Source organism: Pecten maximus, unplaced genomic scaffold (assembly GCF_902652985.1).
Source record: "Pecten maximus unplaced genomic scaffold, xPecMax1.1, whole genome shotgun sequence".
Lineage (NCBI taxonomy): Eukaryota > Metazoa > Mollusca > Bivalvia > Pectinida > Pectinidae > Pecten > Pecten maximus.
The window spans coordinates 1-27,131 of record NW_022980891.1 but is presented as its reverse complement, the minus strand read 5'-3'; the positions used below and the strand labels follow the sequence as shown (position 1 = coordinate 27,131).

General features: G+C 40.4%; 1 protein-coding gene across 1 annotated transcript; it reads left to right on the top strand.

Moving 5' to 3' along the window:
* Positions 1–24,623, top strand: LOC117319796. The gene is made up of 3 exons (XM_033874536.1): positions 1–258; positions 20,793–20,950; positions 21,382–24,623. Exons 1-3 carry the CDS (start codon positions 9–11, stop codon positions 22,051–22,053), a joined length of 1,080 nt encoding a protein of 359 aa, XP_033730427.1. The 5' UTR covers positions 1–8; the 3' UTR covers positions 22,054–24,623.
* The last annotated feature ends 2,508 nt before the right edge of the window (positions 24,624–27,131 follow it).

The window sequence follows — 27,131 nt, the reverse complement described above, 5'->3', positions numbered from 1 at the left end:
GCAACAAAATGACCTCAACAACACCGGCGAAACGTAGGCCTGCCGATGAAATGGAGGATGTTGTTGGATATGTTCATGATGTATCGCCAATGAAAAAAGCTGCAAGAAACAACACAAATTATTTCAACTGTCTGCTCCAAACGGAAAAGTCAACGTATGACCACCTAGTAGCATTCTCCCCCGAGAAAAGACAGCTTTTTGTGCATGCGTCCGAGACTAAAACACCTATACGACTGAAGAATGTATCAAAGTCCCGAAGTAAGTATACTTCCACTTTAAGCTCGAACAATTATGTACTTTACAATTTATTGAAATTTAAATGAATTCGCAATATCGTTATATTATAGCAATGTCCAACCAAAGGGCGGATCACTTTGTTTTAATTTTGGGAATCAGCAGGATTCTGTGCTTGGATTTCCCCATAGTTTATTTTTAGTGTAAAGACGTTATTTACCATAAATGCTGCCTTGACGATTCCCAGGATGCTCTGTACAGTTGAGTGTAGACTAAAGGTTACACCCAAGTGCACTCCGAGTGCACTCCATTTGGACTTGGAGTGCACTCCGTTTGGACTCCAGGTAAACTTGGAGTGCACTCCAAGTGGACTCCGAGTCTACCTGGAGTCATATAAGACACCATGCCTACCCCAGTTCTATAATCAGACTATATATATATATATATATTAATACTTTGATGCTTTTAATATAATTTACATATAAATGAATAGATTTTTACAAATTACTTTTGTTCTGTTAATATTACTATTAACATTTGTTTAGTCAATATTTCTTTTATTGTTAATACATGGTAATAATGCCTTCATGTTAAATATATATTTATTAAGATCCATAAAAGACAGTTATACAATTTATGCTATAATCAGGTTTCTATGAAAGTTAATTGCTTGTTATTTCATATTTCATTAAGATGTAAGTAAATTGTATTTCATTTTATTAAGGAATTGAAAATTATTTCAATTAGAATATTTATTACTGTACATATATCATGACTGTAAAGGAAGTTTAGATAATATATCTATATTATGTTATTGAAAGTTTACAGTATTTAATGAATTATGTGTTTTTTTATAAGACATCCTCTACATACATGTACTCAATTCAGGCAAGTAATTATAAAATAAACAATCATTTTAGTTTCATTAGAAAAATATACATTTACAACTGTACATATTTACGAGCATTACCTAGTTAAATTAATGTTCTGACATAACGTACACACAAGTATGTAGTTCTGGACTACCCATAATGAATGACAGTATCTGTTTAATTGCTATTATTATTGGTCATGCATGACTGACTCTGGCCTGACACCCCTGATAACTATGCCAGGTGAGTTTTAGGAGCCAGCTACAGGTACTGTCCTGGGTTCACAGAAATACCTGTGTCAATTTTGTCACTGTATGGCTTCAAATGATGAAGCTGTGCAAAGCAGGGTCACAGTGTTATAACCTCAGGCCAATTAACAGAACAGAAAGATTATCTCCTGACTTGAAGGAAAGGATTGTAGCTCTCCATTTGAGAGGCCTTAATCAGACCAAAATTACATGTATAAACGAAATACCAGTGTAATTAAGGTGGAAATGTCAAGATAAGTAGTAAAACCATTAACAAATTGGTTAAAAGGTTTAAGAAGACCAACTCTATTGAAATGAAGTCATTCTATACTGAAATTAGAAAGTAAAAATAAGCTGTTTCTTATATTTATTACATTGTAATCTGTCTAAACCATAAGTCATTGAGACCAAACGTATTGGCTGGTTTATGCAGGTGTCCGGTATGTAGAGGTACAATGTTGAATGATATAAGTTCAAAAAAAATTAATGCAAATCAAATTAAGAAATGATGCAGTTCTTATCTTGTTATATTCAAAAATATAAAGACATTGCTTTAAAAAATTAATTGCAAAGGAAGAGATTAAAGTAAAAAAAAAAAAAAAAATCAGTGTAATTCCAAATGGTATAATGAATGTAAATTCACCTTTTCCCAAACCAACCTATAGCCTTATACCCGTAATTAGTACACATTGTTCTCATCCAGGAAATAAGATTATAGAGCCTGAGGTAAAATTTGCCTAAGGGCAGTTGGACATGGCAACCTATGTACCATTTACCTGTAAAACTGACCTGTTGGAACTACATCGTTTTCTATTCCCATTCAGTCAATATCTATCATGATATGTGTCACTCATTCTTTATATGTAACAGATACAGTTCATGAATGTACAAAGGTTGTTCAAGCCAATTATAAAATCATAAAGTTAAATGTTCAAACTTTTAAAAAAAAAATGACATAAGGCCAGCTGCAGTTGGTGTATGGAATGTTTGATAAGTATTTACTTAACTCAAACATGAAAATTATATTAATCTATGTTGATTTACATATTGACCTCTAATACTCTATGCATGCTTCCATTATAATATCAAAGACATATAGTAATAGTACCAGTTTGAAATATTTTTTTTTCAAATATTTTTTTTTTATAATAATGACTTATAACTGTTTTAATAATACTGTAATAGGAATGGACAATCATATTATTTCAAAAGTGTCAGATATCGACCGTCACAAGTCTGTACCTATATTCTATATGACCTTGGTATAGGTCAGCCTGAGTTTCCGCTAGCCCTGACACCATACCAGACATGGTGTCAGGGCCAGAGGAAACTCGGGCTAGGTAAAGGTAAGGTGTGATGACCAGTTTCCATCTAACAATTAAGGGGGTCTTTATCTAGTTAGATGACCGTACACCTGTCCATATCTTCACACCTTATGAGGTAAACTTAGAGGAAGGGGTCATTATTGGGGTCAGTGTAAGTCTGTCTTTTCTGCACACCCCTGTAATCATGCTTGATATACAGGTAAATATTTACCTGGAAGTTGGGGGGGGGGGGGGGGGGGGAGAGATTGTATCTTATATAACTGTTAAAAGAACTCCATTTATGACCAGGATTTATGAGGCAGGTATAACAAAACAAAGTTGGTTTACCAAATGGAAATTTAAGTCTGATGTTAAACTGTAAATCAATATTAGACATTGGATCCGGAATATGCTATCAAGGTGATAAAAATATAAACTGTTGGAAGTAAAGTATTTGAAATATTAAAAACAGTAGTACTTTGAGTACAAGATAGTTCCAGTACACATTCAGACTCTACATTTTAAGAGACCACAACCAACTTATGGGGGATTGGATATATCTGATATAACTGTTAAAAGAACTCCATGTATGACCTGGATTTAATGAGGCAGGTATAACCAAAACAAAAAAAAAAGTTGGTTTACCAAATAGAAATGTAAGTCAATCTGATGTTAAACTGTAAATCAAAATTAGACATTAGATCCGGAATATGCTATCAAGGTGATAAAAAAACCCAACAACTTTCTTTTTTATTGTATGTTAAGATAAATATAAACTGTTGGAAGAAAAGTATTTGAAATATATATAAAACAGTACTTAGTACTTTGAGTACAAGTTCAAGTTATGTCCAGTACACAATCAAACTCTACATTTTGAGAGACCACAAACTACCAATTTTCTACTAATTGATGTGGCTTGTTAAAACTCTTCAAATCAAAGGAAAGGAATGCTATCATACATTTTTCAACGAAGTGCCAGATCTATTCATTTTATATAGGGTTAACTAATAGAAAAAAATCAATTATATAAGATGCTGTCAGTTAACCAACGAAAAATGAACCAACAAAATAATAAGATGATATATATACAAAGATAAAACAGTAACACATATCTTATTGTTACCTGTTTAAGGAGTAAATGTATAAGAGTATACATATATCTATAAACATTATGTATATATGTACTTGGTTACAGGTACATGTGGACCCAGGTAGGATTGGGGCCTGATAGGACTCCAGGTAAACTTGGAGTGCACTCCGAGTGCACTCCAAGTTTACCTGGAGTCCAAACGGAGTGCACTCCGAGTCAAAACGGAGTGCACTCGGAGTGCACTTTGTGTAACCTTTAGTCTACACTCAACTGTAGTTTATGTAATAATGCTTCCTATAGAAAAATGTAAAAAGGGTAAGAAATGCGCGATAATTTAATATTTCTTATTTTTTATTTTCCTTTCCCGGCCGACTACACTTAAGATATTGATTTTGTTTAATAATTACATCATATATGATATCTTGAAGTTGCCAAACAAATTTGACGGTAACATTTTGGGATTTGTTGCAATTGGTCATGACATGAGGTAACCCCTCTCACTCACTACATTCAGCTGTCATTCCAATATGGCGACCAACCTCCCCGCAACATGAGTACTACATTATTGAAAAGAAACATATCAGAACTTTATTCTGTAATATAGTCATGTTTTGTTACATTCGTATCGCAATACTATAACATTGGTAGTATCCTACCTAGAAATTATGAATCTCAAGAGTTACATCCTGAAGTGTCAACGCGTGGTTCACGAGGACAGCTTACCGTTTACCTTGTTACAGGTGGTCAGTTCCCTACTTCCTATACCGGGGTTAACCGTGGGTAGGGGGGTTCTAGCGACGTATGCACCGTTTTACCGGGATGTCTTGCTAGATAAGCTTTTCTGTTTACGAATTTACCTCGTGGTGTAGATTGCGTTGTCTAATTTCTAGTCTCTTCTTTTTCAGTGCGCACGTGAGCCGCTCGCGCACGCTGACCCGTGTCACCGGCGCGCTTGAGTCCGTTTTCACTACATTCCCCCCCGTTTTCTTTTTGGGAAAGTCCATAGCCATCTCCGAACGGGCACTAACCCTCACACCGGCATGGCCTAATCAAGATGGGGGCCCTGCTACCGGTCCACACTCAAGCTTAACAGAAGAAGGTCCGGGCGTTCTCCTCTGTGGCTCCAAGGACCTCTCTGACGGTAATGCCTCCCCGTATCTCTGCCACTTTCCTGGCTGTGATATCAATTAAGTGGGGGGCACTGCACGAACTTTCCGCACTTACCGGAAAGTAAGGGGCATCTGTCTCTAAAAGGAGCCGATCTAGGGGAATTGACTTGACAGCCTTTCTCTGGTCATCGTTGAAGTGAAACACCAGGCCTGACACACTAAAGTAGGTGTTTGGATAGACTTCCAACCAACTTTCCACTACTCTCGCTGTACCGGAGAAACAGTGAGCTGAATCTTCTGGCGTGATGATACTCCCTGCAATTGCAGGATATCCAGGCAGCGCATGAAGGCCTCCACTCCTGCAGCATCCCTTCTTATTCCCCTGATGTGCAGCACCAGTACCATGCCTGGACACAGATAGGACAGGAGATCCTTGAGTAGCTGCTCCTGAGGATACCAAGTATCAGGCCGACAGGTGTGATCGAGACCGACCTCACCGAGTCCAGCCACTCCAGGTACCACCAGCAAGTCCACCAGGCGTTGTTTGTCAACCTTGGAAATGCAGTGCTTAGGATGGACTCCAATCACCCCCTTAAAGCCTTCCTCCACTAATCGAGATATTTCGTCGACTGATGGGTAGGTTTCGGGGTCGCAGTATACCGCGACACCTCCCGAGACTTCTAGCTGGTACTCCCCAGCAGGATTCTGATGCTCTAACCCCGGGTCCTCTGCCGATCTACCAGTGGATACCCGAAGTCCTGATGACGTCTCCATGGCCTCTATCAGATCCTTCACGTCGACACCAGCCGTATCCTGGACCTCAGCTTCCGGCTCCACAAGAACCTGTTCAGAGGTAAAGGTGAACCTTTCCCTCAGCTCTTTCATCGTCCCCCTAGCTATCTGATTGGCAATAGCTTTCAGGCACCTCCAATGCAGGAGTGCAGCGGGAGAGTTTATTGGGGACAAGCTGAAATCCTGTGGAACTTCCCAGCCTTGCTCCTCACACAGTCCTACCATCAACTCCCTCTGTCTATCGGTGATCTTCCAACCTGGCTCAATGAACCTGTATCGGTTGATCCAATCACAGAGGTCTTGCAGCCCTGCTGTTGGCCCCACAGTGCATACAGCAAACATGGCCAGACACGAATACCGGGTCCGGTGTAGGTCCACTGTCAACGGATGACGTTCTTCTAAGACATTGGGGAGGTGAGCCTCAACTAGATGACGCTTGGGATACCAAGTTTCCTTGCCACAACCGCCTATCTTGCAAATCTCCCCCTTCCGATGACCTCTGTGATACTTCTTCTCAGGTGGCTGACCCTCCTGACCTTGCAACTTAGCTTTCCGTTTCCGGTGCCTTGTTGGAGTGGGCTGTTCTTCCGGCTTGGAAGACTCCTTCTTACGGGAATAAGACGAATTCCATATTTCCCTAGTTCGTACTGGTACTTGTCCAACCCCCGAACTTTGCTGATGATCTGTCCGTACCCGGACTGAATGAACCTTTGGTCCGGCTCCCCTCGTACTCTGTATACGTGGGGTCGGAGACCTTGCCTCTCTTGTAGAATAGGTTCCTTTGTTCCGTTGATAACTCCTCGGGGAGGGTCTCCGTTTTTGTGAGAAACGTGCCATACTCCTCCCCCTGCTCGAATCCGAGCCCCTCAGCCGTGAGCTAGACTGTCGCTGATAACGGGGGCTACCCCTCTGCGACTTGCCCTGATCCGGCATGTGGCTCTCTGCAGGCATTAATACAACGACACGTTGCGTGTCTGTGTTTCCCGAGAACCGGGAATCCTTGCCTTCCGAGCTTCCTCCCCGTAACTGGGAATCCTGACCCTCACCGGTTGACTGATTGTCAACATAAAGGTCCTCCCTTGAAGATTCGCCGGCCAACTCCTCCTGGTATTCCCCTCCCGAATGATTGGACACGTCCGACGAATACTTTTCCGGAGACGATCTCTTCTCTTCTCTAGGGCAGTCCATTAAGGCATCTCTGTAGGAGCGCTGATCCAACCTAGTCGGGCCATCTTGAGCGCTAACCTCTTCAACATATTTTGGGAGTGTCGGGTCCTGTTGAAGCCGATAGTCCCTCACAGGCTCGAACACCGCCTGCTCCGCGATGGATTCTCGGCGATTGTCACGACGATGATGGCGACCCTGTAATTTGAAGATGTTACCTTCAATCCATTCGTCTGTAAACAATCCAGCGCTGCGAGCCTCCTCTGCCATGCGCCTTAGCCAACCCCGCCTGCCTTTCTTGATGGCGATCTTGACCTGCCCCATTACCGCTTCCTTCATCCTACGATCGGAGATGTTGGTCCTATACAGGTGGCTCATGACATCTCGAGGGTCCAGGGTGTCACCTTTTCGGGTGGCATCCTCTACTGTCTTGAGGTGTTTAGACATCACCTCAGTCCATCTGCCTCCGTACGCCATGCCTTCACCTGTGAAGAACAGAAAGAGAGAAACTATGCTTGAGTGACCACATTGTTCTTACAAGAAGAACACTTGAACCGGTCAACATCCAGGGCATCGGAAGGGGCTATATTGATGCATGACCCATGGTACCATTCCCCGCAGTAGTCGCACTGTATCATAAATTGACCATTCCATGGCTTTCTACAAATACAATAAGCCTCATCATCTGCCTCCGTATCAACTTCACCCTCTGCCTCGTTACCCACCAGAAGATTGGATGTGAAATTGTTTATCCATGCAGGCATTTGGCGGTCCCTGCAAGGCTTGAGCTTATCGTGGTTTAAGACCAAGACCTTGTTGTTAAGCTGAACCCGAAACAAGTATGGTGTGATCTTTTCCACAATTATACCGGGCCCTTTCCAGGGAGGGCACAACTTCTTGCATCTGCCTTTAGTTGCCCCACTATCCAGGATGTAGACAATATCTCCTTTCTGATAAGACCGCTTCAATACCCTGAGGTCATAGTTCCTCTTCATCCGGCGCTGTGTCTCCTTCAATTTCTGTCTAGCTATATGATGAGCTTCCTGCAAAGCGCCTACTAATCGATGAATATAGGGTGCAACCCCCTGTTGAAGGGGAGTATTACAGGACTCGAACATAAGATCTGCTGGGAGATTAACCTCCCTGCCCAACATCATCATATTTGGTGTCTGCCCCGTGCTCCGGTTTACTGTCGATCTCATTGCTCCCGCAAGCTGAGGAAGTAAGACGTCCCAGTCTTTTTGTCGGTTACCAACGAAACACCTGACTGCGTCCATCAGAGTCCGATTGTAACGTTCGACTTGTCCGTTGGAGGATGGTCGATATGGAGTGGTTCGGGCCTTATGGATGCGCAGAATATCGCATATGGCAGTAAAAAGATCACTTTCGAAATTTCGTCCTTGGTCAGAAAACAACTGGAATGGCATCCCAAACCTTGAGAAGAAAGAGTTTACCGCCGCTTTGGCTGTGACTTCAGCTGTCTGAGAGGACGTAGGAATAATTTCCACCCATTTCGTAAACTGGTCCACCATCATCAAAATGTTCTCGTTCCCATTTTCTGTTCTTGGTAACGGCCCCAGGAAGTCGATATGAACCCTTTCCATCGGAGCTCCCGCATGGTGTCTCACTAGAGGATATCGGCCATGTCGATTTGGCTTCTTACTCCTATTACAGACCTCACAGGTAGTAACAAACCTCTCAACATCCTGACTAAGACCATACCAGGCGAACTTCTCCTTCACTCTTTCTCGTGTCCGTGTGATACCTTGGTGCCCGGCAGATGGCAGATCATGGTGAAGATGCAGCACAGTACCCCGCAGACCTTTTGGCACTACAAGCTTCTGGATCCGGCAATCCTTTTCTTTCAAAAATAAGATGTCTTCCCTCACTCTCAATCGTTCCTTGTTTATCCAATAAAACTTGGACGCAGGGCTCGAAAGAAATAGCTCTTCGTTAGCCGGTGTCGCCTGTTTTAGGATCCAATTCAGCACCAGCGTCAAATCAGGATCCGTGCTTTGTTCCCGTCTGATTTCCTCTCGGGAAAAACCCCAGCACATCTCTCTATCCTCCGCGGATTGCACAAAGGACACCACCTCCCCCTCTTCGGTCAGTGTGTGCACCTGACACAACCGTGAGCACACCTCAATGTATATGGGAGTTTTATCTTCTGTTCCACCAGGGTCCCAGGTCTTTGACGGGGAAATCTTTTCCTGGCCTTGATTTACCGGACCCTTTGCTGCAATGGGGACCACATCATCCACATTTTCTATAAATTCGCCCCATCGATCATGAGCTCGTTGGCAATAAAGGCAACCACCACAAGGCAGATCCTCAAGCCGGGACCCATGGATGTAATGGCTGACCTCTGCAGACATCCTGGACAATGCATCTGCATTTGTGTGCAAACTACCTTTTCTGTGTTCCAGAACCATGTTGTACTGGCTCAACTCCTCTATCCATCGTGCCAACTGACCCTGAGGCTGCTTAAACCGTAACAGCCAAGTAAGACTATTATGATCGGTTCTTACCTTAAAAGGTCTGCCTAAGAGGTAATGTCGAAATTGCCGTGTTAACCGGACAATGGCCAGCAGCTCTTTCCGTGTAGTACAGTACCGCTTCTGTTCCGGGGTTAAAGCAAAGCTGGCATATGCTATCACTCTTTCCTCCCCATCTACTATTTGCAGAAGTTCCCCTCCTATAGCCTCGTCCGATGCATCGGTATCCAATACGAAATCATCATTCTGGTTGGGCAAGGCTAGTACTGGTGGTTGCATTAGCTTAGCCTTTAGCGTCTCGAATGCCTGCTGTTGTTCCCTCTCCCATCTGAAAGGCTTCTTTCCCGTTATGTTATACAAGGGAATAGCAACCGCTGCGAAACTCTGTATAAACAACCGGTGATAATTCGCCAAACCCAGAAATCTCTCTACTTCTTTGGTAGTAGAGGGTACTGGCCAGTTCTTAATGGCCTCTATGTCGCTCTCAGACATGGCTAAGGTGTCCTCCCCAACAATCCGGCCAAGAAATTCCACCTTTCTCTGACAGAAGACACACTTCTTGGGTTTGAGTTTTATTCCGTAATACCGGAACCTGCTCAAAGCCTCTACCAAATTCTTAAGATGATCCCCGAAATCTTTGCCTAGAATCACTATGTCATCTAGAAAGGCCAGGGCAGTCTTCCAATTAAGGCCACACAGCACTAAGTTGATGACCCTAGAGAAAGTTGCTGGTGAGTTACATAGACCGAATGGCATCTTCACAAATTCAAACAGTCCATATTTGGTAATAAAGGCAGTTTTCTTTCGGTCTTCCTCTGCAATTTTCACTTGCCAATAGCCCCATACTGCATCGAGCTTGGAGAACCACCGATTTCCGGATAGTGTATCCACACAGTCTTCAACTAGAGGCAAAGGGTATACATCTTTCAACGTCAAATTATTTAGAGCTCTGTAGTCGATGCAATACCGAACCGACCCATCACGTTTCCGGACTAAGACTGGAGCTGACGCCCATTCAGAGACAGATGGTTGGATAACCCCTGCCTGCAGCATCTTGTTTAACTCCTCCTCCTCCTCTTTCACAAAGTGGATAGGGGTCCTCCTCATCCGCTGTTTCACCGACGGTGCTCCCTGGGTATCGATTCGATGTTCAATTTCCTTAAAGGTCCCTATGTCGAACATGTGGGAAGCGAACACATCCTGGAACTCGCAGATTACCGATGTCAATTTCTGACATTGCTCCTCAGATAAGTTTTCCCGCGACCGGGTCAACATATCCTTCACATGCTCCGGAATTGCTTTGTCATCATGGCCTTTAGGGTCCTCCACCTCACTAATGTCCAGAGTGGGTTTCTCCGCGTCATATTCCGGGAGAATATCTACTCCTGTAGCCATTCCGACTACTTTACTTGAGCACAGTAAATTTATCCGAGAAGTTAACCACACAGATTGTTGGGCTATCCGAGCTCCGGTGCACTGACCTGGGAATAACCCATCGGGGATTTTCCTCTGCCTCCACAACATAATCTGGGAGGACCTTATCCAGCTGGCATTTTATCCGTGCCACTGAACGTGGGGGTATCATACGTCTCTTTGCTACAGAGACCCTACTCACTCCGGGTAAACCCTCGCTGTTACCAACCCTGAGAGAGGTAGTGGTGGAACCAACCTTTAACAAATGATTCTCCATGTCAATATGAGCTCCTTGACGAATTAGAAAGTCAAACCCTAGGAGCATATCATCCTCAATAGGAGCAACGTGAATGACCTCATTATACACAGAAGCCCCAATCTGGAGTTTTACCGGTCCTATCTTAAGTCCTGTCATAGACATATCCCGCGCTGCCGTGAGGAATTTCATTTTGCACAGTGTTGGAGGCTTGGGGTCCATCATTTGATAAATCCTGTCTGAAAGGATGGTTGACTCTGCTGCTGTATCCACAATAGCATCCACCGTCACATTTCCTACCCGCACTGTGGTATGGTACAGGGAATTGGACTTAACCTTGTTTATTCTCATGACATCCAAATCTTCATCTCTGCCGTTGTCCTCTTTATCCGATGAGACAGCTGACTCCATGGACTGCACCCCTTGTATGGGTAGATTCTCCTGAGCCCAAGAGACTGTTGTATCTGGCTGTTGAGTTGGGACAGTGCTGGAAGGACTTTGGTGCTTTATTGGGTTGAGGAATCGTCCTTCTTCTCCAACCCCACAATGTTTAAAGATCCCTCCTCTTTAAAGGTAACCTCCTTCTTAGCCTCTGGACAGTCTCGCATATAATGCCCAGGTTGATTGCACTTGAAGCAATTGCTATGCTTAGGTGATGGGCTACGACTCCGTCCCCGGGATTTGAATTCCGTGAGAAGCATGTCAAACTTGCTTCCAATGTCCTTGTTTTGTGCATCCATCCTGAGGGTGAGCTGGGATAGTTGAGACTGCAAGGATGAAACACCTCCCTCCAAAGAAGCTACCCTCTGCTCCAGCGTAGGAGAATTGCTTGATTTCTTCAAGATGGAAGAGATCGGAGGCGTTTTTGTCTGTGAGGGAGTCCTCTTTTCCTTACGTGGTGCACCCGCAAACCGGCGCACCTCCCGTACCTCTATTTCCTCATCCGATGACGCTGACGAGTCTTCATAATGCTGCGTCCTATATATTGGTAGTGCTTCCGAGCGGGACTTCTTTTTAGAATCTTGTGGATGATGGATACACCTATACCACTCGATCTCTTCAATAGCATCTTCAAGGGTTTTGTGTTTTTGCATGCAGGCATGCTTTCCGGCTTCCCTCTCCTTACAGCCCAGACAAAACCGCATTATAGCATGCTTCCTAATCCAGGATTCTGGTAAGTCCTTGTAAGCCTTGACAGCTAGACCGAGTACCCGGTCTGCCCAATCGTGCAGTGTCTCATCCGGGTCCTGGTTAGCCATTTGAAACTTGGCTTGCAAAGTTTCCTGAAGCTCTGAGGCCTGGAAGCGCTTGTCGAACTCAGCAATCAGTTTGCGATAGGACATTGAGGAATTCATCTCCGTCAACAGGTGGTAGAAATCACCAGCCTTCCCTGTCAACCCCCAGCATAAGGCATCTCTCCGTTCCTCAATCGTCCAGCCCGCCGCATCAGCATACCGTGTAAATTTTTGCTTAAAAAGGGACCAGTTTGACCGACCATCAAACTCCAGATGTTTGGGCAGGATGGGTGGTCTCCCCTTGCTGCTTCGTAATGGGGCAGTAAATGACAAATCGTCGTCACTTTCCTCATCGCGAAAGTATTTACGGTGTTTACTTGGGGGTCGGGATTGCCTGCCACGCCTTCGCCGGGTGTGGGCATAGTCCTCATCTGAATCCTCACTAAGGCGACCTCGGGACCGTGTACCGTACCTATGTTTGGGCTCAGTTTTCCTCATTGACCGGCGTGGAGTAACACATTCCTCCTCTGACTCCCTGTAATCCGGTTGAGCACTAGCTCCCTGCGCTCGGAATGACTCAGGTAAGAGGGCACCTTGTCGTTCCTCTATCAGCCGAAGCACTTCCTTAATAGCTTCCTGAGTACATGCCGCTTGGTCTGCAGGCTGCTGCTCAACAGTCTTGCACGGATCCCTCCCTACATTACTTGATGGTTGACCTGAATCCTGGTCATTGGACAAATGTGGATTGGGGGCCAAATCAATCGCTTCCATTAACCTGTCCGTGAGACGGATTCTAGGTATATCCCCAATATTATGGCTGGTAATATTACCGTATGTATACCGGTAGTCCATGATATTGGCAGCTACTTTCTTTCCAACATCCGGCAATGAAAGTAATTCACGTTCCTTACACCAATTGATCTTAAGAGCCATATTTGCTGTACCAGGGCAAATAAGGTTAGGTACTGAAGGAAACGTAAATGCAGCTGAGAATCTTAATATTATTGGAGATGCAGACGTGAGGCAAGTAGAAATGAATTAAATCCCCAAATAATTATAACAGCATCAACATAACACATATCCAAGAACCTGGACATGTAATTGGGTCAACATTAAATATCTCCAAAAACCGGAAAACAATATTAAATCTTGGTAAGATATTATCTTGGTACATAAATTGTAAACCGAGACCGGTCAACAATGTAACACACAGTTGACACCTGTGTATTAAAATAATGTATCAAAATTCTAGCCAGCAACCGGCAACAAAATTAATAAATGAACACACAAACAATGTAACACACAGTTGACACCTGTGTATTAAAATAATGTATCAAAATTCTATCCAGCGACCGGCCACAAAATTAATAAATGAACACACAAACAATGTAACACACAGTTGACACCTGTGTATTAAAATAATGTATCAAAATTCTAGCCAGCAACCGGCAACAAAATTAATAAATGAACACACAAACAATGTAACACACAGTTGACACCTGTGTATTAAAATAATGTATCAAAATTCTAGCCAGCAACCGGCCACAAAATTAATAAATGAACACACAAACAATGTAACACACAGTTGACACCTGTGTATTAAAATAATGTATCAAAATTCTAGCCAGCAACCGGCAACAAAATTAATAAATGAACACACAAACAATGTAACACACAGTTGACACCTGTGTATTAAAATAATGTATCAAAATTCTAGCCAGCAACCGGCAACAAAATTAATAAATGAACACACAAACAATGTAACACACAGTTGACACCTGTGTATTAAAATAATGTATCAAAATTCTAGCCAGCAACCGGCCACAAAATTAATAAATGAACACACAAACAATGTAACACACAGTTGACACCTGTGTATTAAAATAATGTATCAAAATTCTAGCCAGCAACCGGCAACAAAATTAATAAATAATAATAATAATAAATAATAAATAATAATAATAAATTAGTTTATTAAAGTGTCACGCATTGATCAACATAAAATACATTATACAATAAAATATACATAGTACAATGATCAACACCCAGCCAGTATGGTTGACTTATGAGACACTTAAAACAGTAAAAAAAAAATTATCACATATGTTATAATAAAAGTGTATCACCTAAAAGTCAATATATATATAGCTTAATGTACACAGACTACGGTATAGTATGGTCAAGAAAAATATGTACATATATAAAAGTATCACAAAACTGAGGCTGAACTATTGTACGAATACATGAATGAGTGAAATTTCAATTATGACCCCTACAACTGTTGAAAGTTCAAATGTTCAAATTTCAGTAAGTGGAAGTAACGAGATCACGCATATTTAATTAACTCAATTATTACCGTATTTATTCTAGAACACATATGCTTATTTAAAGTTATTATTAAGTTATATATCCTTGACAATATCAAGAGAGGATATGAGCGAAAGTGATGAGGCAACCCAAACCTACAATCGCTCACTATCTACCCTACATATATTCAAATAATCAATTAAATACTTTTCGCCTATTGAAGAAGGATGAAATGTTACTTGCTACAGTTGGCTGGAGATCATCGTTTAACATAATACTTATGAATTTATTTTTATTGTTCATATCATGAAAACCGTCAATATGCTGAGCACATTTGAGAAAAAGAGTGTGTCTTAAATCAGAGAAAAGTTCACATTCTACTAAGAAGTGTTCCTCGTCTTCAATTTTTTGCAGAGTACAAAATTTACATTGTCTATCTGCCAGGGGTATGGGCGGCCTGGCGTACCGACCTGTCTCAACGGCCAATGGTAGCGATCCCGCGCGAAAAAGAGCTAAGTTACGTCTATGGATTCTGGGTATGTCAAGTCTGACGTAACGCTCAGTTTTAACATCGTTTTTAAAAGTTCTGTATGTACGAAGTTTGTTACCGTTAGCATTGTTCCTATCGTCATATAGGGCATTATACCATTCAAGCTTGTCTTTATTGGCTAGGTTGGTAGACAAATGTCTCATGACGTAATTCGTAGATAATTCGACGTCGGATACCAGATTGTTCGGGTCAATGGCGTTACATAGACGTTGTACTGTGCTAAACCAACCTTTCCTTTGATTTGTTGTCCACATGAGAATTTTATTTGACAAACGATTTCTTCGAAGACGTCGAATTTTACATAAAAGTTTCACACAAGCTACGTTTTGTTTATAAACAGAAGACTTCCACCCCATATCGCCTCTTGTGGCTATATTTGATGTGTACTTTCCAACCCCTAAGAAAAACCGACAAGCCTTATTTTGTACTGTGTTGATCATTGAGAACTGTTTTGTTCCCCATATAGCACTGCCGTACAATAAAATAGGTTCAACAACGGAGTTATATAATCGCGTAAAAACATCATACGTCATTCCACCACAGGCGATGAATTTACCGATAAGTGCTCCTAGGGCTCGACTCGCCGACTTAGACAATTCAGACACCGCTTTATGCATTTTCAAATGCTCATCAAGCCAAATTCCTAGGTATTTGTAGGAGTCAGTGATTCCAATATCAACTAGTCCACATTTGAATTGCACATCAGTTTGGGGTATCGAGGGGTTTCTGTAGTGAACAACTTTTGTTTTTGTTGGGTTAACTGATAACTTCCAATCGTTACACCAATCGGAGACAATATCAAGTAGAGTTTGTAGCTTGGTCGGGTCCGGGGCGATGATGGCAATGTCATCGGCGTACAGTAATAACGACAGCATGACGTCATCCAGCTGGATACCGCACTGAGCCGCGTTTATTTTGTCTGCTAGGTCGTTAATATACAATGAAAACATACTTGGTGATAAATTACATCCTTGTTTTACTCCGGATTCTACGCTGAACCAAGGGGTGAAATTTCTATTTACTTTAACTGAACACTTAATATCACGATAAAGAGACTGTAAGGCTGATAAAAATCTACCATTTATGCCATAGCGGTGTAATTTGTACCACAGTAGGTTTCTGTTCACATTGTCAAACGCTTTGCGCATGTCTATATAACATACGTAGGTAGACTGCTTGCTGATTTTTCGGGTGTTGATGACAGAGTAAAGTGAGAATATATGATCCTCACAGCTGCGGCCTTTTCTGAATCCATTTTGCTCGTCACAAAGCACGTTGTTCAATTCCAGCCATTTGTTGAGACGTGTGTTAAGGATGTTACAATAAATTTTGCACGGTACCGATATTAAGGAAATCCCTCTATAATTCAATGGTACACGCCTGTCGTCAGAGTCAGGTTTGTATATAGGATTGATAATGGCGCTATTCCATTCAGAAGGAACACAGCCCAGGTCGAAACAGCCTACACAAATTCTATGGAGTAGATCTATCGCAGTTTCGTTTTTTAAAACTTCTGCAGTGAGGTCGTCTATACCCGCTGCCTTGTGTAGTTTCGCCGAATCTACTGCCTTTTTTACTTCGGCTTTAGTTATCGCAAGATTTAACGATGACACATCTGGTACGTTGCCGTCGTTTTGTACGTCGTCAGTCGGGATGGCGTTGTTATTGGTGGCACTATTAGAGAACAAGTTTTCAAAGTCGTTTTTCCACTTATTTAAAACCGCATTTTCATCATTATGGACGTTACCGTCGTCGTCTATAATTTCACACGGAATATCATTTTTTCTATTGTTTGCTATACCAATATGGCCTATTGACTTCCAGAAATCTCTAGGAGTATCTCCAACAAGTTGATCGTGGAGTTTTTGTCGTTCATCACGTTGATGTTGACGCTTGTGTTGTCTGTTCAATTTATCAAACGATTTACGCTGAACACAGTAAGCTTCTTTCAGTAGTCGTTTCGTGTTTACATGACCATGAAATTGTAACCAAGTTTTTTCTTTAGATTTGACTTTTGCCCATTCTTCACTCAAATTATCATTCCAATATGGCTTATATTTAGACTTCACATTAGGTCGATGGTTTTTAAACACAGGAAGTTTACGTTTCATTTCGTCTTTCACTAAGACTGTAAAAGCACAGTATGCGTCTTGAATGTTTTTATCTATGTTAACAGCGTGCTCAATTCGTTGGATTGTTTCATTGATTTCCGCATGGACATCGTCGCTAGTCAGAAAGTCACCCGGGACTTTGTGTGTATTATAACGAGTGCGCGCATCTCCCGTGTCAGGTGGGCGTTCATGTGGAACGGCAGCTGATAGGTCAATTGGTAAGGTACATAACAATAGCGAGTGATCGGGGGTGCTTGAGGGGAAAACGTTTGTGTCACTTATTAATTGCGACATCCTGATAACCTCAAAATTAGAGATTTTGTCGAGTTGTTCATATGGGACACAGATGTAGTCTACAACTGATTTACCTAGCGGCGAAATACATGTCCAATCACGATCATCAAACCTTCCATTTAGAATACAGAAGTTAATATCTGTTAAAAAACGGATAAATAGGTCTCCATGATGATTTTCCGTTTCATCAATGATAGAACGTGGCTTCACAGAGTCTATACCTTCAATATAATCCGTAAGGCTACCAAATCGGGCGTTAAAATCGCCCACGATAAATATCTGACCCTTGTTTTGGTTACAATAAACTTGTTGTAAAAGATTGTCAAAAAAAATCGTTCCATCGGTTGGGTTTGTCGAGTTTATTGGGGGTAAGTAACATACTGCGATACAAATGGAATGGCTAGTAGATTTGTTTAATAACTGAATCCACAGAATATCATCAACACTGTCGTCTAGTTTAGTAACTGTAAAGTGTTTTAAAAGGTCATCCTTCACTAAAACGCCAACACCGCCTGAGCCTCGGACGGCTCGTCTATTTATAGTTGACCTGTTATTACCAATCCATTTATAACCAGGTATAGTTATTACATCATTATTTCTCAAAAACGTTTCACACAGGGCTAATATATCACAGTCAATATGTTTCAGAACTTCATGTCGAAAAAGTGAATTGTCATTAGATTTGAGGGACCACCCTCGACAGTTCCATACGCCAAGCCGCACGTTTCCCTATTGACTATAGTTGACCGGGGCTCTGTTGGGGACGAGGCGACTTCCCACGAACTTGAAATTATTTTCTTTTCCAATTTCTTTTAGAACGGTTCTGACGGTTGCCTGTAAATTTCGTGTTTCCCGGGGAATATCATTATCCACATACACCTTTTTGTAATTTTCCTTGGTTTTCAGTTTTCTTTTTGCCTTTAGAATTTGATGTTTTTTGTCAACGTCACTTATTTCCGCAACTATGACACCTGGATATCTGTTTTTACTTTCCTTCCGGCTCACGGATTTCAACTCAATATCATTGATTTCTAGACCATCCCTGAATAGAGTTTGGACCTTGTTCAAAGTAACACTGTTATCTCCCCTTTCGTTTTCGTCAAAGGGGAGATTGCGAATCACAATATTGTTTTTGATTGACGGTTCCACCTGGGGGTGTTTACTGGCAATTTCGTTACAGTTTTTTTCCAAGGTGGACATTTCAGATCTTAACTTTGTAATTTCACTACTGACGTCATGTTTTATATCGTTCACTTTTTCGTCCAATTTCACATCGATAATTTCGGCGATTTTCCCCGACAGTTTATTAGTGAGATTTTTTCCAAAGTGGACTCTAGATTTAACATTCGGTTTTCAAACTGTTCAGACACACTTTGAACTTCAGATCTCAACTGAGTAATATTTTCTGCCATGATAGTCACAACTTGGTACAGGGAGAGAAAATCTACGTTTTGACCTTAAATGAACACACAAACAATGTAACACACAGTTGACACCTGTGTATTAAAATAATGTATCAAAATTCTAGCCAGCAACCGGCAACAAAATTAATAAATGAACACACAGTGTCTTCCGATGAGAGCTGCTCACAAAATCAGGTTGATATATTAAACCAACAAATCAAACCTAAGTATCAATTTAGAAACACGTGGGGATGTTTGTTTACATATCTGCCGAAAAACCGGAAGACAATGCTGCAGGGGATATGACGTCACATACGTGGCGCACGCAGCTACCCCTAAAAAAAAAAAAAAAAATATCGACAAAGTTCGCTGAAGAAACAAACAAAAAATAGTGATAGGGTTATAAAAACTATCCCCAAAGTTCTTAAAAGATATACAAATCCAATACTAAAATCACAACAATTAAACTTAGCGTATGACAGGGTTTCTAATCCTGCACGCCTAATGACAGAACTTCCGAGATGGAGAGTGGCCCCGTCAGTCGAGTTTTACCTCGTCGCCATTGAAGTGTCAACGCGTGGTTCACGAGGACAGCTTACCGTTTACCTTGTTACAGGTGGTCAGTTCCCTACTTCCTATACCGGGGTTAACCGTGGGTAGGGGGGTTCTAGCGACGTATGCACCGTTTTACCGGGATGTCTTGCTAGATAAGCTTTTCTGTTTACGAATTTACCTCGTGGTGTAGATTGCGTTGTCTAATTTCTAGTCTCTTCTTTTTCAGTGCGCACGTGAGCCGCTCGCGCACGCTGACCCGTGTCACCGGCGCGCTTGAGTCCGTTTTCACTACAATCCCTTTGCGCAATCTTTTACTATACCAAAATGGCTGACGCTATTGTTATTAATCGACAGGCTTTTACCAGCGGGTTTACAAGTGTATGTCATCCTTTTGAACTGTAGGGACAGACTACTTAACACACGGAAGTAGTTATTTATCTGCATTTGCGACTCCTGTTTAAAATGTTTCAATGGCTATATACTGATGCCGTAATTATAACTGCTGTTATATTTTCGGTGGGTCTGACAATGTGATGACGTCTAACAGGTTGGGCATAACGTTACAACTTTTTAAAGAGAAAATGTTAACGTTTTATATAGGGTAAGCTGAACCGTAAACTACAAAGATTTACCGTAAACTTGAGATTGTCTTGACTTTGCGGTTTTATACCTAACTTGTCTAAGATGAGTTGTATATTCCCGCTGTACATGTACTTCAGGAGAATCCTCCTTTCACAACATCCGTTATCTGTCCTAGAGGTCCATTAAGCATCTATGACCCATCAGCATGCATGTTTGTGATTATATTATCATCTTTCAAAAATCCAAACGATCTTATACATTGACAGATGATGCTAATATAAGCAGACAACTTTAGTATTGTTATTACATTTTTGTTTAATTAAGATTTGCATTGAATTAATATTTTTAATTTGATGAACCTGTGTTGTGTTGTGCGAGTGTATTGAACATGGGAAATGACAAAGCGTGTTATGCATTTATTACAAATTACAATCACTTTGTCTGTTTTTATTGTTGTAGTTTGACTTCACGATACGTATCGCAATACTGGTGTATCGTGATACGTATCGTATTGTGGATTTACTAGCGATACTCAGCACTACAGTGAGCGAGTTTTTTTCCAGACTTTTTTTCTTTTTGAGGGGAGATAACTTTTGACAATTTTTTACCCGAAAACATGTTCATTGAACTTACAGAATTGATTATCAATTTTCATAATCGATTGTCGCTGCATTTGTCTGCAATCAATTAATTTTCGATTATAATCGATGACCAGCGCACCACTACTGTGGATTTGTACGGTATACAATGTAATTTCCTTTCATTTACATATATGTAGGTCCGACTTCACCAAGCGGAACTAGCATCTGCTGCAAAAAGACTACTCAAATCTCATTGCCTACCACTGATGTGCAGTTCCATTTTAAACAACGCCACAACACACCACTGCCCCAAATTCAACTCGCAGATGTTCAAGAACAAATAACAGGAGCCAATGTAAGTATGCATGCATTTAAGCAGGCCAACCTTAAAAGTATGTGTGTTTCCCCTTCCCCAACCCTGTTTGTGAAAGTTGGGTAGGTACTAAGGTAGGAACTTTTTTTGTGAAGTTGATCACAATGCTACAGAATGAATACTATTATGAAGGAGTATTATTGGATATATATAAGCTGACAATTCACAATGATGAATACAATTAAGTCACATTGATATCATTATAATTAATCATTGGCGGGGCCACCATTAAGATGTTATTTGAAATACCAGAAGGTGTTAAAAGTTACCTCAAAATTTGAGGCAAAATGTCTTTCATTCTGTATGAAAAGTTCCTTGACAATTTTGTATTATGGTCGTTGAATTTTGTCTTGACGAAATCTGCATGCACCGGTACCTGACCCGGTATAGAATTGTTTTCTTTTTTTTCTTAGGTAACTGTCGCTGGTCAAATTATTCGTGAGTTCACCACACAGACATGGAAGACAATGGCAGGACATAACATTCTCTTGAAAGATGTGGTCATAGCTGATTCCACAGCCTCTGTGAAACTAGCACTTTCGACTGACCATAAAAACAAAGTGGTTGTAGGAAAGTCCTACAGGTGCACCTCTGTAAACATAAAAGATTTGAACGGGAAAAAGTTTGTCGCTACAACACCCAGCACCACAATTGATATCTGCAATGACATTGTAGATATCAAGGAAGATGAAGCATTGCTGCCTGTAACAATATCTGGAACTCCAACATCCATCACAGTGGAGATTATAAAATCTTGCAACAGTTGCCATGCCACCCTCACCATATCGCCCCGACAAAAATTTGCCAGTACATTCAAATGCCCCTCGTGCAAAATGACTCAACTACAGGCAAGAATACAGACCGACTTCATTGCCAAAATGCAGCTACCTGGCAACAGCTCAACCTATATCCTCACCCATAATGTAGTACAAAGCTGTCTGGATACAGCCTTTCTGGAAAATCCTCTACTAGACACTTCTGACACCAATGCTCTTGAAAAATATTTCCTCACCAACGACTCGGAAATCACCATTATGGCAGATTCGCTGTACCCGTTAACCCTCAGGGTTCATCCTGCCAATTAATAGCATGATATGATGAAGTGCTACAAACTTTCCTTCAATAAATAACTTTGACCTACTTCCAAGGTCAGGGTCAAATAATTGTACACAATCAAAAGGCCTAGGCCAACAATATTTGGTCAGTACTAGCTAGGACTGATGATATACTGAAAGGTGGTTTCCTCAAAATCACAGGTCTGGGTTAAACATACATTGTATACAAACCTTTACATTACATGTTCCTTCTTCTGAAAAACTAATAGGCCCTGACCTTGAACTAATTTAGGAATTTTCGATACATAGCCTACGAATCAGTAGGTCTCTTGGATGAAGTGTTGTTCAGCTTTGCCAAATACCGATAAACTGATCACTTTAAACCCCACAGGACGCAATGTCCAATTCAAATGAGTGATACAGGCCCTCTAGATCTGGGTTTCTTGTTTATTTGTTACCATTTAACATTGTTAATTATATACATTTAAGACTCTGCTGGTCTTTTCCAAGTAGTCTAGACCACACATAAAGATGGAATGATCACAATTTTAATTTCTTTAAAACGATTCGTTTTAGCAGACTGATTACACCAGCACAAAAGGTGCAACAGATAAAGGCCTAGGCCGACAATATTTGGTAGTGTACCTCCTATATTTCAAATGCTAATATTTGTCAGTTTGTATTATCATTTCTGTTTTTATTTTAAAAATAACCTATGTATAATCTAAACATGCACGGCTTTTCTGATTCTGATTAATGACTATAAGTGTATAATATTATCATGTATCATGCATGTACTATGTTACTTATCATGATACCATTTCAAATAACATCATAATGGTGGCCCCGCCATTGATTAATTATAATGATATCATTGTGACTAAATTGTATTCAACATTGTGAATTGTCAGCTTAATAAGAACTTGGACATCAATGTTTGATGCAATTGCATTATATGTATATATCCAATAATACTCTTATTATTCATTCTGTAGCATTGTCATCAGCTTCACATGTCTATACTAAGATTGACTTTCTTAATATTTGACTGTGCATTGTTAGCTCACCTGCCCAAAAGGCAAATGAGCTTATGCCATGGTGCGATGTCCACTGTCAACGTTTTCCTTTCAAAGACTTCTTCTCTATAACTGACAGGCCCAGAGTCATGATATTTTACAAGTAGCCTCCTGGGATGAAGGCCTTTCAAGTTTGTTAAAATTAATAACCTTGATCCACTTTGAAGGGCACTGGGGTCAAACGAATTAAAATCTTAAACAACTTCTTCTCTATAACCAGAATGCCCAGGCTCATGATATTTCGTCAGTAGCATGCTGGGATAAAGGGCTATCAACTTTGTTAAAATGAATGACCTTTATAACTTACTTTCAAGGTCACAGGGGTCAAATGTGTTAAAATCTTCAAACAACTTCTCTATATTTGGACAGTGCAGATGGCATGCTTCACCCACTTCCAAGGTCACATCATAGAAGTCAAATGCATGAAAAAATTTAACAACTTCTTTTGAATAACCAACAGGCCAATAGTCATTAATGATTATAATTGGCGAATATCATGATAAATAACAAAGCCTATTTGAATATATTCTTTCTCGTAGACATGACTTAAATTTAATACAGGTGAGTGATACAGGCCCATTGGGCCTCTTGTTCTAACTAAAAAAATTTGCTTTGTGTTTTTAACTGTTTTCATTTGAAAAATTTGTTTTCAACTGTACAAGTTCTAACTTGTTTGTAAACATTCCCCTTTAAGAAATCACATCCCTGTACATTTAAGAATGAATAGTTTCCCCTATATCCTAGATTAATCCCTGGTAGTTTGTTTTCCCTTGAGTTATAATTAGCTGAATATATATATAACTGTGTACCATTGGAACAGTGAACATTCCATCTTTGTTGTACACATTCGCAATCACGGTTCATTTCGTTTTTCTCTCGCCTTCGACGATAGTCGAGGTAGGCAAGACTAAGGTGTTGCTTTTCCAACACCGACGAAGGCGGCGGCGGCGTCAACATTTGCGTTAAAGTCCACTTTTGACAATGTTAATGTTAACCGATTGAATTGAAACTTGGTGAAGTTAATGATACTAATCTACTAAACACCTATGCAAGGTTTGGAAGTAATGTGATATCAGGTTCACCTATTTTTGGGTAAACAACAGTGAATTTTGAGAATTTATTGACAAAGCGGGAAAGGCGAGACATATGATTACGCGTAATTCTTGTTCCTTAACCTATAAATCTAGCTAAAATTTAAATATACCTATTCTATTACCATGTAGTTAACCGTCAATATTCCATGTTGCATATGCACTTCTACAACAGTTTCCTTCATTTTTATACGCCTGTCAAAATTGATAGGACGTATTATGGTATGGCGTTGTCCGTCCGTACGCACATAGGTCCGTCGTTGGGACGCAATTTCGGGCAATATGTAGAAAACGTCGGAACTTTTTTTTTGTTTTCTTTAATTCCTCTCAAATTTGGTATAGTACTTAGCAAAGCTATAATATTTAACATATATTACGGGCTTTGTTGAGTTGTTTAGCATTTCATAGTTAAATATAGGCATTATGTAAAAAATGCATTTCTGTTGTAAACTATTTTTTTGTCCAGTGATCTTCTACAGTTTTCAACCAATATCTTTTAAACTGAAGTTGTGTTTTCCTGAATGACAGTTTGATTCGACAATATTTACCAGAGTTATGGCTCTTTGCAATTGGAACTTTGTATCTGATCCTATTTCAGGCATTATGTAGTAAACATCAGAACATTTTTTTTGTTTCCTTCAATTCCTCTCAATTTTAGTATAGTACTTCGAAAGGTTATAATATTTAACATGTATTATGGGTTTTGTTGAGATGTTTCAAATGTTCACGTAACAGCATTGCATAGTTGCTATTGCAAAATAAAGGCATTTATATACATGTAGAACATGCATTTCTGTTGTAAACTATTGTTTGTCCGAGATCTTCTACAGTTTTCAATCAATATCTTTCAAACTTGTTAGGCTTAATCATGATTTGACAATATTTAGTAGAGTTATGGCCCTTTGTGGTCGTTATTAAGACATACTAAGTCACTATTACGACATAGCTAAGTTGTTATTATGACATACCTATTTGCTATTACGACATAATATTTTTTCACACCAGTTATCTACAGAAGCCTATTTGGGTCACAGTGGAAAAAAACATTGTCGTATTAATCACAACTTTGTATGTCGTAATAGCAACTGCACTATCTTGTAATAACGACTTATCTATGTTGTAATAACAACTTAGTATCTTGTATAATAATAAAAATAATAGACTTTATTTAAATTCGATAACACATTGAGTCAGAGACTCTTCTCACATGTGGTCGACATAAAATTTACTATATTTACAACTACAATTACAACTCGTAATCGTTATTACGACATACCTTAAGTCATTATTCACACATACTAAGTCGTTATTACGACATAACCAGTCATAATTACAACATAACTAAGTCTTTATTATGAAAATACCGCAGTCTCCCAAACACACGCTTGCAACACACGCACTCACCCCACATTATGGGAGGCCGTCCTTATATGACCTAAGCTATTAATAGGATGTACAGCAATGCAAAACCAAACCAAACCATCAGCTTCCGTAGTTATGTCTATATATTCTTCATACATACATTTGATTAACATTTCTACAACACTGGATTCTAGCCGTAGCAGGGTTACCTCCTTACAAACATTGTAATAATCACACTACTTCCTTTATTATTTTTTCTCTTTTCAATTTTATCATCCACTGCATCCCTTTTTAAGTGTCATTTTCATTATTTTGTTTAGAAAAAGTAACATTATGTTTCATTTGTGAATAGCTCAGTATGTCATGTGAAATAAATTGTTATATATATCATATACATTTATATACATATTATTATAAACCATCAATCGCATATCCAGAATCCGTCATTTTGTACATGATTTATGTCGGTCACCGGAAGTTGTTTCTATGTTTAGTTTTCGGAGAGAATAAAAAATTAGAAGTTACACAGAAACATGTGTTTGACTTGAATCTTCATCCTCTCAGAGAGCTAGTCCCTAACATGGTGGAGAATCCAAATCGTCCCTGATGAAGCCATCGATAATGTGAGTGACTTTGGCTGTTTGGCTGTCGGGTTTTACTGACACAGCCATATTTTTGTACATAATTGTAAATATTGTGTGACTCGGTCATGGAACACGTGGTTCTCGGATCATCTGTAACTGCAAGTGTCGTCATGTCATTGTGCTTAATGGGAATATCAGTTATGTAGACTTTTTTGTAAATATGGTGATGATGACATTACATTCCACGATGATTCCTACGAAAATAATTGAACTTTTGAAAACCTGTGAATTGGAATTTGTCAATATTGACCCAACTTATGTGATAAAGGAAAACGACCAGTATGTCTCCCTTTCACTTAGATGGACAAAATCGCTACCCATTCGTAAAGCAGACCGTGATAATGCATTTGATACCTCATCACCAGTACACCAACAACATTTGGCAGAGTGTAAACAACGAACTGGTCCAAAACACAAGTCACCATCCCAGCTTAAACGTAACCGTAAACGGCGTCGGGAATGGATTCATAGGAAGCGACAGGAAAAGAGATCTAGAGAAAAGTCATGTGATCCTTGTGTTAATGCGATACCCGGTGGTGACAATATTCCGTCCAGAGTTATACCTGCAATGTCTATTATTGAAAATGTGCCTTTGGTGCCACCTGACATTCAGTCCAAACGTCAACCTGTATCTCAAGCAGTCTCTAGTTTTGGCAGTATTTCATCTAAAGAGATGTTATCTATGCTAGTTCACAAAGTTCCTTTGATACCAAATGACAGTCCGTCAAAACTTCCAACCCCAAAACCTCAAGCCAGAGAATTCCCGAAACCAACAGTACTACCATGTATACCTACAGTTGACGATTTCGGATGTGAAACAAACCCGTTTGAGAGTAATCCTTCTTTCAACTCTCTTTTGGACAAGACGACCAGTCAGCCACCGCGTACATCTTACAGCTCTTTATCCTCTGATTAGTGCACATTCTCTCTGTAAC

Coding starts and splice junctions, on each gene's coding strand:
- LOC117319796 (XM_033874536.1), top strand. CDS start 9: ATGACCTCAACAACACCGGCGAAACGTAGGCCTGCCGATGAAATGGAG. Junction 259..20,792: donor GAATGTATCAAAGTCCCGAA/GTAAGTATACTT, acceptor ACATATATGTAG/GTCCGACTTCACCAAGCGGA. Junction 20,951..21,381: donor AACAAATAACAGGAGCCAAT/GTAAGTATGCAT, acceptor TTTTTTTCTTAG/GTAACTGTCGCTGGTCAAAT.